The sequence below is a fragment of the Fonsecaea pedrosoi genome (genome assembly GCF_000835455.1).
Source record: "Fonsecaea pedrosoi CBS 271.37 unplaced genomic scaffold supercont1.5, whole genome shotgun sequence".
NCBI lineage: Eukaryota > Fungi > Ascomycota > Eurotiomycetes > Chaetothyriales > Herpotrichiellaceae > Fonsecaea > Fonsecaea pedrosoi.
This window is the reverse complement of record NW_013550611.1, coordinates 3,585,401-3,599,625: the sequence shown is the minus strand read 5'-3', so window position 1 is coordinate 3,599,625 and position 14,225 is coordinate 3,585,401. Positions and strand designations below refer to the sequence as shown.

At 53.7% G+C, this 14,225-nt stretch overlaps 7 protein-coding genes across 7 annotated transcripts; all 7 read right to left on the bottom strand.

Annotated features, from left to right (window-relative positions):
• Window positions 1-537: 537 nt before the first annotated feature.
• Window positions 538-1,776, bottom strand: Z517_08778 (uncharacterized protein; the record flags this gene model as incomplete). The annotated part of the gene is made up of 1 exon (XM_013427293.1): window positions 538-1,776. The coding sequence occupies one exon, from the start codon at window positions 1,774-1,776 to the stop codon at window positions 538-540; it is 1,239 nt and encodes a 412-aa protein (XP_013282747.1).
• Window positions 1,777-2,401: 625 nt separating this feature from the next.
• On the bottom strand, window positions 2,402-2,788 carry Z517_08777 (uncharacterized protein; the record flags this gene model as incomplete). Its single annotated transcript, XM_013427292.1, has 1 exon — window positions 2,402-2,788. The coding sequence occupies one exon, from the start codon at window positions 2,786-2,788 to the stop codon at window positions 2,402-2,404; it is 387 nt and encodes a 128-aa protein (XP_013282746.1).
• A 677-nt stretch (window positions 2,789-3,465) lies between these two features.
• Window positions 3,466-7,035, bottom strand: Z517_08776 (uncharacterized protein; the record flags this gene model as incomplete). The annotated part of the gene is made up of 4 exons (XM_013427291.1): window positions 3,466-6,161; window positions 6,233-6,603; window positions 6,673-6,890; window positions 6,955-7,035. The coding sequence occupies 4 exons, from the start codon at window positions 7,033-7,035 to the stop codon at window positions 3,466-3,468; spliced, it is 3,366 nt and encodes a 1,121-aa protein (XP_013282745.1).
• Window positions 7,036-7,552: 517 nt separating this feature from the next.
• On the bottom strand, window positions 7,553-8,386 carry Z517_08775 (uncharacterized protein; the record flags this gene model as incomplete). Its single annotated transcript, XM_013427290.1, has 1 exon — window positions 7,553-8,386. The coding sequence occupies one exon, from the start codon at window positions 8,384-8,386 to the stop codon at window positions 7,553-7,555; it is 834 nt and encodes a 277-aa protein (XP_013282744.1).
• Window positions 8,387-8,786: 400 nt separating this feature from the next.
• Z517_08774 (uncharacterized protein) lies at window positions 8,787-10,421 on the bottom strand (the record flags this gene model as incomplete). The annotated part of the gene is made up of 1 exon (XM_013427289.1): window positions 8,787-10,421. The coding sequence occupies one exon, from the start codon at window positions 10,419-10,421 to the stop codon at window positions 8,787-8,789; it is 1,635 nt and encodes a 544-aa protein (XP_013282743.1).
• A 594-nt stretch (window positions 10,422-11,015) lies between these two features.
• Z517_08773 (uncharacterized protein) lies at window positions 11,016-12,179 on the bottom strand (the record flags this gene model as incomplete). Its single annotated transcript, XM_013427288.1, has 2 exons — window positions 11,016-11,870; window positions 11,934-12,179. The coding sequence occupies 2 exons, from the start codon at window positions 12,177-12,179 to the stop codon at window positions 11,016-11,018; spliced, it is 1,101 nt and encodes a 366-aa protein (XP_013282742.1).
• Window positions 12,180-12,528: 349 nt separating this feature from the next.
• Window positions 12,529-14,072, bottom strand: Z517_08772 (uncharacterized protein; the record flags this gene model as incomplete). The annotated part of the gene is made up of 4 exons (XM_013427287.1): window positions 12,529-12,800; window positions 12,861-13,075; window positions 13,132-13,565; window positions 13,617-14,072. 4 exons carry the CDS (start codon window positions 14,070-14,072, stop codon window positions 12,529-12,531), a joined length of 1,377 nt encoding a protein of 458 aa, XP_013282741.1.
• Between the last annotated feature and the right edge of the window lie 153 nt (window positions 14,073-14,225).

The following is a 14,225-nucleotide window of genomic DNA, read 5'->3' as shown; positions in this document are numbered from 1 at the left end:
TGGGAAGATTTCCACAGACACGAAGTCGATGGCCTCGTCCGCACCGAGCCGGCATCGTTGTCTGGGCTCTCTGCCCTCTGCAACCGGCAACAAATATGGAGTTGGACTCAGTTAGCGGGATGGCTGTGTGTGTGCTCCGACTCCAGCGACGACTTTGGCGATGTGACTCGTCAGAGTCCGGGGATTGGGTTGGTAGGGGAGCGACAGTGACGAGCCTTATTTGAGTGGCAGCCGGACTATCTGTCTGTCTGTCTGTCTCTCTGTCTTGCTGGCTCTAGTAATTTAGTAGTCTGCGAGAAACACATACCGAGTACATAAGATACATAGACATAGCTGGCGACAGGACCATGGTTAGTATTGGGTTGTTCATCCCGACAGATCGAACCATAGATCCGTGCAAATCAGTCAATAGACCAATCATGATTTTTATCTTTCGATTCTTCTCCCATCCCCTTGGGTAGACAGACGGTCTACCCATCAGGCTGTGCTGCGGGCTAGTTGCACTAGTGCGCTGTACTGTGTCTGTGTCATATCATATCATACAACACCCAACTCCTCCCCCGCCCTCAGCCCGCCCTGGACGATCTTGCGGAACAGGTCCTCATCGTCGCCCTGGCCCTCGCCCTCGCCCTCCTGATCTCGTTCGCGATTCCCAAGCCCTCCCCGTCCATCTTCACCAGCGGCGCTGCCCCTGGGCCCAATCCACCCGACCCACCCACCAAACACGGCGCTCTTGCCCACGACGCCCGTCTCGACGCCCCAGCTCCACAGGCGCACATCCACCATGTCCGCGCCCGTCATGTGCACGTGCAGGTGCCGCGGGTCCACGGTCCGGTCGTACCCGACCCACAGGACGTCGACGCCGGGCACGCCGCGGTGCCGGATCACGCTGGACTCCTTGGCCGAGGGGCCGCAGCGGCCGTATGCGTTGGGCTGCCCGAGGTCCGGGGCGCCGCGTGGGTCTGGGTATCCTGTCCGCGATGGTGGCGGTCGCGACGGTTCGACACGGCGGATGCCCCGCCAGCCGATTTCGACGGCTGTCACGGGGCGGTGGTGCGGCGGTCGTGTTCGCTGGCCGTGGCCGTGGCCGTGTCGCGGTGGCGGTAGTCTTGGTTGTGGTGTCGGTGGTGACAGCTGTGTCACGTCGTGCATGTGGTCGTGGTGCAGCACGTGGCGGGTGAAGCCCTGCCGCTCGAGCACTTTCCAGCTCAGTTCCGAAAACCTCGCCCCGGGCGTGTACAGGACGTTGGAGAGGGTCATGACGCTGACGTCGAATTCGATCCGGCGCTTTGGGCCCGGGAGGATGGGAAGCACCACCGTGCCTCTTTGCCGCCCGCTCTGCGGATCTTGCTGGCGTTGACTACCTCGCGATGCTTCTTCCCGGGTCACCGGCCGCGGCAGCCGGAAGAGATTCAGATCCGCGCATTTGTGCGTCTCCGAGGTCAGATTGAGGACCCACGGCGTGAACTTCATGCTCTGTTTATGCTGGGCCGATCCGCGCGGCGGTTCGGGGAACCTCGTCGGTAAAGGGTACGGTGTTGGCGGATACGGGTACGAGTCCGGCAGGGGTATGTCTCGCGCGGTGCTACGGACAGGTTGTCGCGGGATCGTCACGCCTGGAGGCCGTCGTGGAGGGAGTGGGGAGAGAATATCATCACCGCTATCGTAGCCGTCGTCCTCGTCCCCATAGTAGACGCCGCCGCCGCCGCCACCGCCACCGTAGACCCAGCCCGTGGGCGAAAGCGGGATCAAATCCCGACCACCCAGACGAGGCATGGTCGAGTGGTCGGTATTTATGGTCGATAATACCCGTGTGTGACGGTAATTTGGATCTGGAGATGTAGCAAAGCGCGATGATGGAGGTTTGTAAGTAAATAGTACGGAGGGGGGGTTTCGGCATGAATATGATACCAGGAAAGCATAGAATAGATGGACAAATGGGGAATATTGACAAAAGAGAGAAGATGGGGAAAGATGGGTAAAGCATGTCAAAGACGACGCTTCGAGAATCTGCTCACTCAGGCCCATTCGATTGTGAAATGTTTGCTCTGTCAAGAGAGTGATGATCGAACGTGCAAAGGATAATGGAAAGTGGACAATGGTGCAGTGCCGTAGCACCGTAGTGCTGGCATTGCTCATCTAATAGTGGCCTGGCACCGTCTGTAACTTGTTCATTGCTCATTTACCCACTTGTACTCATGTCCACGGCGAACGGCGAGCAGGTGATAAGTGAGGTTGACAAATAAAGCATGATTGTCGTTACCACTGCTAGGAACCATCAGCAGAGTTCACTTGTGTGATTATGTCCAACTCACCTTCAGGCCATCAATATGTTCGTAAATCCTGAGATTCACTGATGGTAGACTCCCCGACAGATACCTCCCCAGAAAAACACACCCAACTAACGCTTCGCAGCTTCGTCGTACTCGTCAACAACAAGCAACGCCTTGCCCGGGACATCGGCATGCTCGATCGCCGTGCCGTAGACGCCAATCTTGACGGTCCGACTCAGCACCAACTTGGGATAATCGCGCTGCAAGGCCTTCAGGTTGATGATGTTCCGCGGCTTGTCGGTCTTGTAGTACAACACGTTTTGGAGGCGAATCGCCGTGAGTTTCTCGCATCCCGCTATGGGAATCACCACGTCTCCCTTTCCCAGCACCACAAAGTCCTTGCTCTGGTCGGCTGTGGGGTCCTTGTTGAGGTTGAAGAAGAGACTCCGGTCGTGGCAGTAGTGGTGTGGGCTGTCGTTCCAGACCATCCATCTTTCTTGGGTTGCGGGAGGCATTGTGTATCGATAGTGGTGACTTTCAAGACTCAACACTGGGGTAGTGTTCGTCGGAATAAAGAGATGTATGGGTTGGTCTTGGAGGTTGTTCTGGCTCGTGTTGGATCGGGTTGAACGGTCTAGTAGAAGCGAGTGCTCCGGATGGATGAATCTGGTGGAAGGTCCGGAATGTTCCTTGGGTAGATTGATATATGGACATGCAGTGAAGGGATAGATCTGGTGCTTCATTGTCCCTCAGAATGCTGAGTTGTGACAATGAAAATCCGGACGGATTGGCAAACAAAGCCAGACTTCGAAACTGTTGCAGGTGGTTTCGTTTGGCCAGTTGTGAACAACACCATGTCTCTTTTGTCTTGGGACTGTGGTCAACATTCGTGCGAGTGACACCAGCACAACCTTGTAGCGCCGAGAATAACAGTACCTGTTTAGCATCAACAAAGAGGAGCGGACAGCCACATGAACCAGTTTTGGTTTGGCCGTCACGAATAGTCTCGATTGTGTAGTGATTGGGCTCGTCTCCTTTTAATTCAGGATGGAGCATCGTATGGGAGATCCGCTATCATCGTCCTGCTGCCTCATCATGTCTGAAATTCAGCCTTCATCTGCGGCCCCAAAAGCAGAGCCAGATCACACCTTGCACCATCACTTATAAAGTGGCGGACAGGACGAAGCAAACTTCACAACTCGTCAGCCATCATTAGCAGCTCTTTGCCTAGTCTTTGCAGATAAGCCTTCGCCACGTCCTTGGGGATGTTTGTTAGCATGAGGTCTGAGCCGACGACAGACTTTGTGGGAGCAGTCTGCCCGTTCTGCCGTGGAGTGGAATGGCAAACATTGGACGTGAACCTTTTCACAACACTCTCAAGGTCTCGTCGTCCCTCTTTGTAGGCTACCAAATCATTGTGGGAGTCGTGAGAAAAGCTGGCACAAAACAGATGATGTGGTAAGTTGCGGAACGAGAGATTGACTGTGACGTCGACCCAGTCATCCTGCATACGTGGCGTCTCTTTGCAATCCGACACACACTCACTGCCCGAGATGGAGCCGTTTCTACTGAGGTGGGATGACTTCTCGCTCGGGATGCTCGGCGATGAGGCGCCATTGCCCAGACGGTCTTTGTCATTGCTGCTATCGACAAATGTCACACTGGCCACAGACCAGAAAGGTGGGATGAACAAGGCATCCCCCGGTTTCAGTATGGCGATGTGGGGACTTGTACCTGACGGTGCATAGAAAATGTGTTCGTGTAACGGTGTCTTATCACAGAAGATATCCAGATTGCTCGTGTTTGCTCCAGGTGGGAATTCGAGTTTGCTTTGGTCGCCGGGCGGGAAAAGGAGCAGTTTTCGGGCGCCGTGGACCTGAAACACGATATTTCCCGTCGCATTGTACTGGAGCTTGGTGGAGATCTTCTTTGATATCACCAATCGGACCGAGTGCAGAAGAGAGCTGACACTGCTTAGCTGCGTGGGAATCTGGAACTCCTCGTCAATATCTGACTGGACTTTTGTTGGACAAACGGGATTGCTGCCTTTGAGTTTGGCGCCTGGACAGCGAATGTCAAAGGTCGTTGATGCCATGCCCAGCGCGTCCAAGATCTCGACTAGTGACATATGTGCATGTGTCGGATTTTCCAGTGCAGAGCTCATTTCCTCGCTCATACTATTCTGGAGGAGTGCTGCTTTGAGAAAGTCGACTGACTGCAACCCGCACGCACCCAGTTCGAGTCCACTCATGTGCAGAGGTCGAGACACACGCACCGCAGCATGGAAGTCTTCAGGACCGGTCAGCACGGCCGGGGCGATTAGAACGCCCTCGGGTCGCCTGTCCACTGCCGTGAAGCTCGAGTCGGAGTTCGCTGGAGGATATCTGGAAGCCTTGCTGGGAACAATAACCCAGTCAGCGGCAAGTCCGGCTTCTTTCTCGTAGAGCACCCAAATTCCTTTGTTGAAGTACTCGCCATAGTTGAAGCAGTCGGCGCCTCCACCCAGAATCACATACATTCCTGTCCGCGTTCGAAGTGTGGAATGGCCAACGAGGAAGGGTCGTGGACAGTCCTGCGAGCACATTGCCTCCACGGCCGACACCCGGAAGCTCGGTTCCTTGCTCTCATCGTGCCATGTCGAAAACGACCCGTCCAGAGACAAGATCTCGTACGTTTTGGGTATGCATCCCAATCGCCCGATACCGCCAATGATGAGTAGGTAGTCTTGTACAAAACCGTAAGATGCACCAAATCGCGCAAAGTGTTGGTATGACCCAATGCTGGTGTCCAATCCGTGTGAAGGGCGAAACCTCAGTGCTTGCACGGTATTATCGCGGATCACGAGGCGCCAGCGCCAGATGCCCTGGCAAATGACCCCGTCTTGCCTCATGCCTCCAAACAAGAGGCCATGATTGAAGCCCAGACAGATGAAATTCGGCCCAAATCTGGGTTTGGGCTCCTTTCCGAACAAGCGCAGTTCACGCCAGCCCTTGTTTGGCTCCCACAATAGCACGTCGGTGGCCACTTTGGTCGGGTTGACCTTGCCTCCGAAGCAGATGGCGCCAAAAACGTTGTCGGGCAAGGTCACAGGTGCTAGTCGGTGTCGATACCGGCCTTCAGGCAGATCGTGGATACGATACCAGATGTTCCCTTTCTGTAACCAACAGTCTTTTAGAGGTTGAGTCGGCGAGAGCCGTCCACCTACCAGAATGTTGTCTCCATTATTCAGGGCTGTTATGACATGACAGCATCGAGCACCGACTTCGGGGGGCAGAACTATAGGGGTCTCGTCATTGAGATGACGTGGCCGGCAGACGGCGCTTGTAGAAAGGCATGACTTTGACCCAGCACCACCAAAGATGGCGACAGCGTCTTGATCGGGGATCGGGTACGCTGATCCGTGGTGACGCTGGCAGAGCTCGCCTGGATCGTTATAATAGCGGTAAGCAAAGTGTTCAGAGTCGGGGTTGCAGGGCGACGATGTCCTCGCCGAGATATCAGACGCTTCGCTGGAGACTGAATTGGCACGAGACTTGATGAGCTTTCCTGGAAGGACGGGATGACCACCGTTTTGTGCAATCACCAGGCAATAGTGGCTCGCCCAGAGAGCAAATTCTTCCCAGTCGTCGAAAGGCTCAACATGGTCCAGCTCCATGCGTTGCGACGGAGAAAGAAAACGAGGGTCGGCCCAAAACTCCCATAGCGACTGGTAATCGATCTGCGTGAAGCTTGCGTTGCTAAAGCGCTGTATCTGAGAGCGATCATCTGGGTATTGGAAGATGGATTTCAAGGGCGTGCCCAGGCCAGTATAGTGGTCAGTCATTTTCCTGGTAAACGGGTTGTCTGGCTGATCCGGGCTACAAGGCTCCAAGAGGCAGAAGGTGACATCTAAATGGTAATGAGCAGTCAGGGAAACCGATGTGCCAGTCGTCTGCAGAAAGTTCGGAACACGAACTCACCCTTTGATAGTCTTGCGCACCACGAGATGAGTGTGTCGGCAGCACTTACGGGCATGAATGAGGTGGAATCTTCGGCGATACAAAGGACGGAACACTCATCCAGATTGATAACAGACTTGAGCAGTCTTTCCAGCCTCTGAAGATTGCGCATGTCGCAGCCGATGGCGGCATATTCTTCACTGTCGACCAGCACGCAAGGGTCGCTGCCTAGAGAGGATAGGGCGGAGAAATGTAGCAAGTCTCTCAGCTCCGGTGTGCTCATGATAATGTCTCTTTTGGTCTCCATCACCAGGTCATAGTCGACGTCGATGAATTTGGCCCCGGAACAAAGCCCGGCCTCCTGGGACAACCATCGGAAGGGTAAAGAGTCACTGAACGAGTTGGCGCAGTCCTCTCAAATCTTACGGAAAGGAGCCACGGGCAAAGGAATCTCGACTCACTATCCAGCGCCGAAGTTGATGACGACCTTGTTCTGGTCCGAGGGTCTCTCGAGGAATTGCTGAATCACCCATTTGATTGCGCGCATCCGAAGCCAGTAGCCACGATGGACGGCTGCGGACGCCCGTTTGACCTTTTTTGCGAAGAACTTGTGGAAATGCGGCTTGGATAAATACAGGCGCTCGGTGCTGGCTTTGAAGGCTGTGGTTGCATTGTTGGTCTTTGCGCTTTCAGTCAGTGTTTGGATGTCCTTGTTAACCCGCGAGGAATCCTGGTCAACGTACGGCCATGATCAGCCCGGCATTCCTTTCATATGGCAGTACATCCTCGTCACTGCCGCCGCCATTATTTCCAGATGGTCGCATTGTTCGAGGCACAGGCCAACAGCGCCATAGACAACCCGATTGGCGCACTCGGGTTCAATTCCGCAGAGGTGATCGGAAAGAAAGCGGGAAAGCCTCAACCCCACCACATGAAATATGTAAAAGAGTGATTTCTCACTGTCAGAGGAAGTAGAATAGCAACAGCCTCGAGTGAGGTTGGTTTGTGCCGTTGGTGTTGTGGTTGGGATTGAAGACGAAGGACTGAAGACGATGAGGACAATCATGACTAACGAGCCTCGCCACTCGATAAGCTTTTTACGCGCCATTTGTACGGACGCCGAGACTCATACGAATTTCTATCACAGTACCAGGTTACAAACAAATACAATCAATTTGATGGGAAGAAATTGTCTCGAGTTCAATCCAGCCTTTCGATTGGAACCTCCAGTGCGAATAATGTCTGACCAAAGCATCAGCCACCCACTATGATACCTATACAGATCGTATCTGTTCAGGCCCTGCCACATTGATGACCTTGAGAAACAATTCCCCAACATGTTTACTTCGTATCCCTGCTTGCTCGTGGTAATGCCCGATAGGACAGCCTCCCCCAGTGCTTACGTGCAGCGTCCCTTGGCTTCGCTGACACACTGCCTCGCGTTGGTCGAGAGCCATTGTTCGCCGGTTTGTGGTTTGCCTTGCTGACCACATCCAACAAGGGCTTCATCGGTTTGTTCTCTACTGGCGTAGTCACTCTGGGAGCTGGGACTAGCAGCGATCCGGCCGGTTTCTCCATATCCCGTGCGGCTGCCCTCATGATAGCGGCTTGCAGTTCGGCAGGAGGCGGTCTCTCTTCGGCTCGTGGAGATTCTTTCGCGATTGCATTCTGCAGAGACTGAGGACCTCCCAGATTCTGCGCTCCTCGAACATATGGCCCGACCACAACGCGCATTTCTGGGTCTGGGAGGGACGGAGTCCTGAGGCCGAAGACCAGTAAGTTTCCGTTGCGCCGTATGACCCAGTGGTCATAAGTATCGATCTCCAGTGTGCATCCGCTGTCTAACAATTTGGGTAGACTGAGAAAGAGTCTGTCGTACGCCACCGGCACCCGAGGAAACCGAGGGCCATACACGACGTCGTCCAGAGCTAGCCGCACATCACCCGCCAAATCCAACTCGACCCGTCCTTGACCGTGTTCGTTGCCGAGATGGGGGGCGAATTCCCGGACGCCTGGACATTGTTGGAAAGACTTATAGAAGCCCATGCTGTTGGAGAAATGCTCGTCTAAATAGGCTGCGATGATATGTTGGCAATGAAATGTACCAGCGGGGATTTCGCCATTGTTGACCAAGTAACTATAGGATGAGTTGATGGTGCGCCCTTCAAGATTCATGGTTGAGTACAGTATGGTAACTGAGTCGAGAATATGAGGGCAGGAAAACGGTCAAGCTAAGCAGAAGGCCAGATGGAAAACTTATATCTCGTCCACGAGCCCGTATGTCACGGCCCAATGTCCGTCGTTGTGGAACTCGGGGAGTGATAATTTTTCTCCTGTGAGGCTGTGAGATCCATTTCCAGCCCGAGCCTCAAGCAAGATCTTTATCATCACTGATCTCACCGACCTTTAACTTCAGGCGGCGATCTTGGGCTGGAGTCACCACATCCCTTGCCTCGTCTTCCATCACGAAGATTGGCAAGAAGTAGTGACAGCTGCAGCTCAAGTCACCTCGCTTGCGTGTGATGTGTAGAGCATGGTCTAAGACCTTTGTGTAACGTCCACTAGGTCGATGCGGCTACCCAGAAAACAATGCGCATCCCGATGCAATCGCGTTGGTGGCAATTTGCTTGCAGACTGCGAGGCCATCTATGATGTCCTCGGCCCAGTTGTCGGAGAGGTTCAAGAGAACAATATCACTTGCCGGCAACTTCAAGCCAGATCGTCGTTCAAACTCTTGGGTGAGAGCACGTTTGGCCGTTTCCAAGGGAAATGCGACTAGCGAGCGTCCAATATGCCCTAAGCCGCTTTCTGAGAAGTATGGCAATGACCGAAGAAGAAGCTTCGTCGAATCGACCAGTTTCGAGCGTAGCAGTCCTATCTTTTCGTTCATATTGCAGGACTGGGCGTCATGTGTGTCCGGGCTGTCCACGGCAAACTCGATATTTGTCAGGGATTCTTGGATCAGAATGACAAGTTCGATCACAGAGATATATGTGTCGATAGTGTGTATTTTGAACGAAAGATAGTAGGTCCAGGCCACCACTACTTCAAGATTGGGAAATGTGAGATCGCCATCCCCAGAAATGTACGCTGCTGACTCGGCGACTGAGCGGGCATCATTGGCAAGGAAGTCTTCAGACCAAGTTTGGAATTCAGTCGTAGTGTCAGACAGGGTCTTTAGAAACTCGTGTAGCCGATCAAGTTCTCGTTCTCCTGGCCCAGTCCTGCTTTTCAGCTTATCGACGTAAATCATGATCGGAGGGATATTGCCGGTGAGATCAACCAATCTACTGAACGAGCTGATATGGCAATCCCCAAAGTCTGAGCTGTTGGAGTAGCTGGCTTCCCTGCCCAGCGTTGTTCCGGTGAGCACTGATTGTTGGCGGTTGATGAGGCAAAACACAATTTCGAACAGTCGGTATTCCTCCAACAGATCGAACATCTCTTCCGGCATCGATTTCGACGCCAGAAAGTGATGGACCAGCAAGCAGCCTAGGCCACGCACATGACGGGAGATGGCATGCAGCGACCCGCTGGCGCTTAATTCGAACATAGCAGCTGCATGGCATGACAGCATCAGTGCCGGGTAGTCGTTGGAGCGGTGCCTGTAGTCGTCCATCAAAAGTCCCAGCTGCCGACTGACTCCCGGGAGAGTCGTCTGATAAATGCGTTGCGCAACTTGCTGGATGTCCTCTCGCTGGTGCTCACCTGCAAGCAAAGCGAGCCCCAGCGCACGAAGCATACCAGTCAGGAGAGGATTCTCGTTGATAGTAGCTAATTCATAGCCTCTCACCACCCAAGGGGCGCATGGTGTCGTCAACCGCTGTTCGGAAGGTCCTGAACATCGTAGTGTCACACGTTCTGGCAATAGGCGTGATCGGAACAAGGCCAGGAGGCCAAGAGTGTATTGTTTCTCAGAACTCGGGGGAATTGATAGACTGCCCTCCAATGTTGGATGCCCGTCACAGCGTGGTACTGCCGGTTTCGATACTTGCTTCTGATCGTCAGAGTCTCTTGTCTTCTTGGATTGCCATTTCGTCTCCTGAACCCATCGGAGCTTTGGAGGTTGGTACGGAGCATTAAGCGCTTCGAGCTTCTTCTTCAACTTCTGGCGCTCTCTGTGTGCTTGGACATTCAACCTGACTTTTTCCCGTCGGATAGCCAGCTTCTCGTCCTCGGTACGCTCGGACGATGGTCTTCCTCTACCCATTTGTCTCGGAGTATGGGCTGGGCGCAATCTAAAACGCTGTAATGGTCTTGTCGAGCTTCTCATGAGCAGAGCTCTCCCATCTCTTATGCTTTTGGCGCCTGCTAGCTCATCTGACACGTTTGATCAGTCATCATCGTATAACTATAGGGCCGACCGATGAGATCTGCGTGCCGCAATTCGTGGTATTGAGTCCAGAGACGGTAGTAAGAACCCTTGGCACATATCAGCGCTTGCCGTCGACAGGGATAATAGGGTTGGGTGGCGCTTACGATTGGACGCCGGAGACGTATACATACCCTACATGTCGGGCCTCACGACGCTGACTGCGACCTGATTATCCAACTGTTGAGGATTCGAGGCTTTCGGTCACATAGTCGAACTCGCGGAGGTTAGATTCGTGAAGACAAAATGATGGAGAATAGAGAAAGTCGTGAAAGCGAATTGAGGTTATTGTTGGTGCGCAGGTGCCAGTGTGACCTAGCTCACCCACGCATTGATGCCACGCTGCAACCACCAGCTTATGGAGATGACCTATCCCAGCCGTGGTGAGCACGGATATTGACATTGCAGTTATATCTTCCAACCCCAAGTCCGCTATGAGTCCTTTAGCCGTGCTAGTGTGGCCTTCCCGGCCCTTGAATCATTGGCTCTGCCGAGCTGGGCAGTGATCCATTGCCCAATTTCTGCCATCTTGACCATATCGACACCAGTCTCACATCCCAGGCTGTGCAGCAGGTGCAGCAAGTCCTCGGTCGCAACGTTGCCCGTGGCGCCCTTGCTGTAGGGGCAGCCACCCAGTCCTCCGACAGAGCTGTCGAATATCCTAACACCATGTTCCAGACCAACGACTGTGTTCACCAGCGCCATGCCATAGGTGTCATGGAAATGAAGAGCGAGATCTTCGTCCAGGATACCAGCTTCCTTCAACGTCTGAAGCAGTTTTCGCGTCCGAGGTGCTGTGCCCATTCCAGTCGTGTCAGCAACGGAAACTTCATCGCAGCCCATTTCCAACAGGGTAGCGGTAATTTCCGCGACTTTGTGAGGGTTCACATCTGGCCCTTCATACGGACATCCTAGTGCCACAGACACGTAACCGCGCACGCGGATGTTATGCTGCTTTGCAAGCTCGAGTATAGGCTTGGATCGCTCCAAGCTCTCTGCAATGCTGCAGTTTGTGTTTTTCTGTGAGAATGTCTCTGTTGCTGCAGCAAATAATGATATCTCTGTCGAATTCCCCGACTGGACTTTTTGACCTTGTGTTTGTTCGGGCCCGGGAGATGGCGGCGGGGTAGGATGGCCAGTGGGATTTTGACCGCCTTTGGCTTGGAATAACTTGAGCAGATTCTCGAGCCCGCGAATGTTAGGCACGAGATAGTTGTACGCGATGCCGTGGGGCGCAGCAGGTGGTTGAGTCAGTACAGACTCAAGGATTTCTGCCGTTGATGCCATCTATTGGACACCATGTCAGTTATTCTCTCCCTGTACGGGCGCTGTTACTGGGGGGCCACCCACCTGCGGAACCCATTTCGCGGGCACAAAAGAGCCTGCCTCCATATGCGTGACGCCTGTCTGCGCCAGTCGCCGAATAAGCTCGAGCTTTGTCTCCAAGGATATGGTACTTTTTTCGTTCTGCAAGCCGTCTCGGGGTCCAACTTCGACTATTCTGACGTGGTCGGCAAGGCATTGTCTTGACGTGCTGAAGCAGCGGAACAAGGGCCTGGGACGAGCTCGCGGCAGGCCAGAAATGAATCTCTTCATCGCTACGGTTGGCACAAAAGGGTAGGGGAACGTTCAATGTCCTTTGGTCTGAGAAAAATCTGCAGACAGCGTATACCCACGTGCAGGAGGTTACCAGGGTGCCAGGTACAGTTTGATGAAGCAAATGGCGAGAGAGGCCAAGTTGCGGAGTGGCGCTTGTGGAGAAATTGTATCCTGCAGCCTCCCTTGCCTCTCCTCATGGCCAAATCCAAGTAATGGCAAAGTGCGGGGAAGCCTTGCCGAGGCGCGAGGCTGAGTAAGACCGATATCGGAACTATATAGTATTTGAGTCGAGATTCTCTCCATAGATCTATGAGTACCAATACAGCGGAATGAACCATAGGCATACTCAAGCTTTCAGCTTGAAATGGCCCTTTTCGGATGCATCCAGCGCCCGCACAGCAATCACGCAAACACTCGACAGCATCAATAGTCCAAAATCGTACCAAATGAGTGTGATGAATGCGTGCGGATGTTGGCCGTCTGCAACCAAAGCTCCACCTACAGGTGAGCCCCAGAAGGCGCCTAGCCCGCGGATGAAGTAGATGAAACCGTTGACTGATGCATATGCTTGGGCACCAAACACTTCAATCACCGTCGTGGGGAACAAGGAGTTATACCCTATGTTATCTCGTTAGCAACTCCCATACTTTCCCGCCAGTGAGCTGGGTGAGACGTTACCTCCAGCGAACAGACCATAGGTCACCACAAACGTTATCCACAGGGCCATATCATTACCATAGGCACTGGAGAGCCAGAAAGCCACAACGGTGATGGCACTCCCGAGAACGCTAAGAACCAAGGTGTTTTGTCTGCCTGCAACATCCGCGAGAAATCCCATTGCTATCCGACTGACTGTATTGACGGCATTATTGATAGCAAGAAGCGCAGCGCCACTGTCGCAAATAGTTCATGAGCCTTTGTCGTCCATGTGACACTTCCGGATACTTACAAGGCAGCTGTGTATCCCAACCTCGTACTGAACTCGGGGAGAAACGTCAACGGAACAAGATTCCCGGCGGCTTGAGCCATCGCTGCGGTCGCCTGTAGAATGAAGATGGGCCTTTTCGCCAGCCTGACATCCACCAATGTCGGTCGTTTGGAGAGACTCCGCGAGGGTGGCGTTCCTAGCACAATAGGTATGCACAGGGCAAAATTGACCACGCCAAAGATGCGCAAAGTCCAGGCGGCACCCATCCTTGCTAGGAGTGCACGAGCAGCAGGTGCGTATACAAGGCCACCTACACCGGCTCCTGACAAGATAAACCCCATGGCGGAGCCGCGATGGGCGTCAAAGTACTCTGGAGCCACCGCGAGGATGGGGAAGTACATCAAAGAAGTGCCGATACCGTATATCAAGCCCTGTGTAATAAGGAGCTGCCATACCTAACCAAGACTGTGAGCATGCATGGAGGATTGCTGCGAGGGGGAGCTGACCTTGTTACAGAAACTTGCAAGCACGTAGCCGGTTCCTATAAAGGCTGCCCCAGCACCAGTAAGCCACCTAGGATCCTTGGATCTCGCCATGAGCGGGTTGACCACGATACTCCCGCCCCAGGTCAACCCAGCGGCCAGAGTGCCCACAAAAGCCAACATTGCCTTGCTTGATACTTCGCTTGGCGGCAGAAACGGATCTTTGGGACTGCTCCCGTCGGAAAGATAATAGTTAAGAAAGACGCCGTAAGCCTGGTTGAGGCCGATGGTGATGAATACATCGAAGAAAGCACAGAAGAGAATAACCGTCTGGCGTTTCCGAGAAACTGGTCGCATAGCGGGTTGAGCATTGGCCGGGACGACTATGCTTTCAGGGCCAGACTCATCGTCCACTGCGCGCAACTGAATAGACCCCGGCGATTCGAGCACGCCTGGTGCAGCGGTCGGGCTAGAAGTCATTCTGGCTGCCATATCGTATCGGCGAGCTGCAATATCGCCTGCAAGCAGCTCAAGCAAGAGTGGGAGAGGGAAATAGAGAAGCTTATGAGAGAGAAGATGCGGAGAAGGAAGGGCGCAGTTTAAAATTATGTACGAAGTTACATATCTGATGAC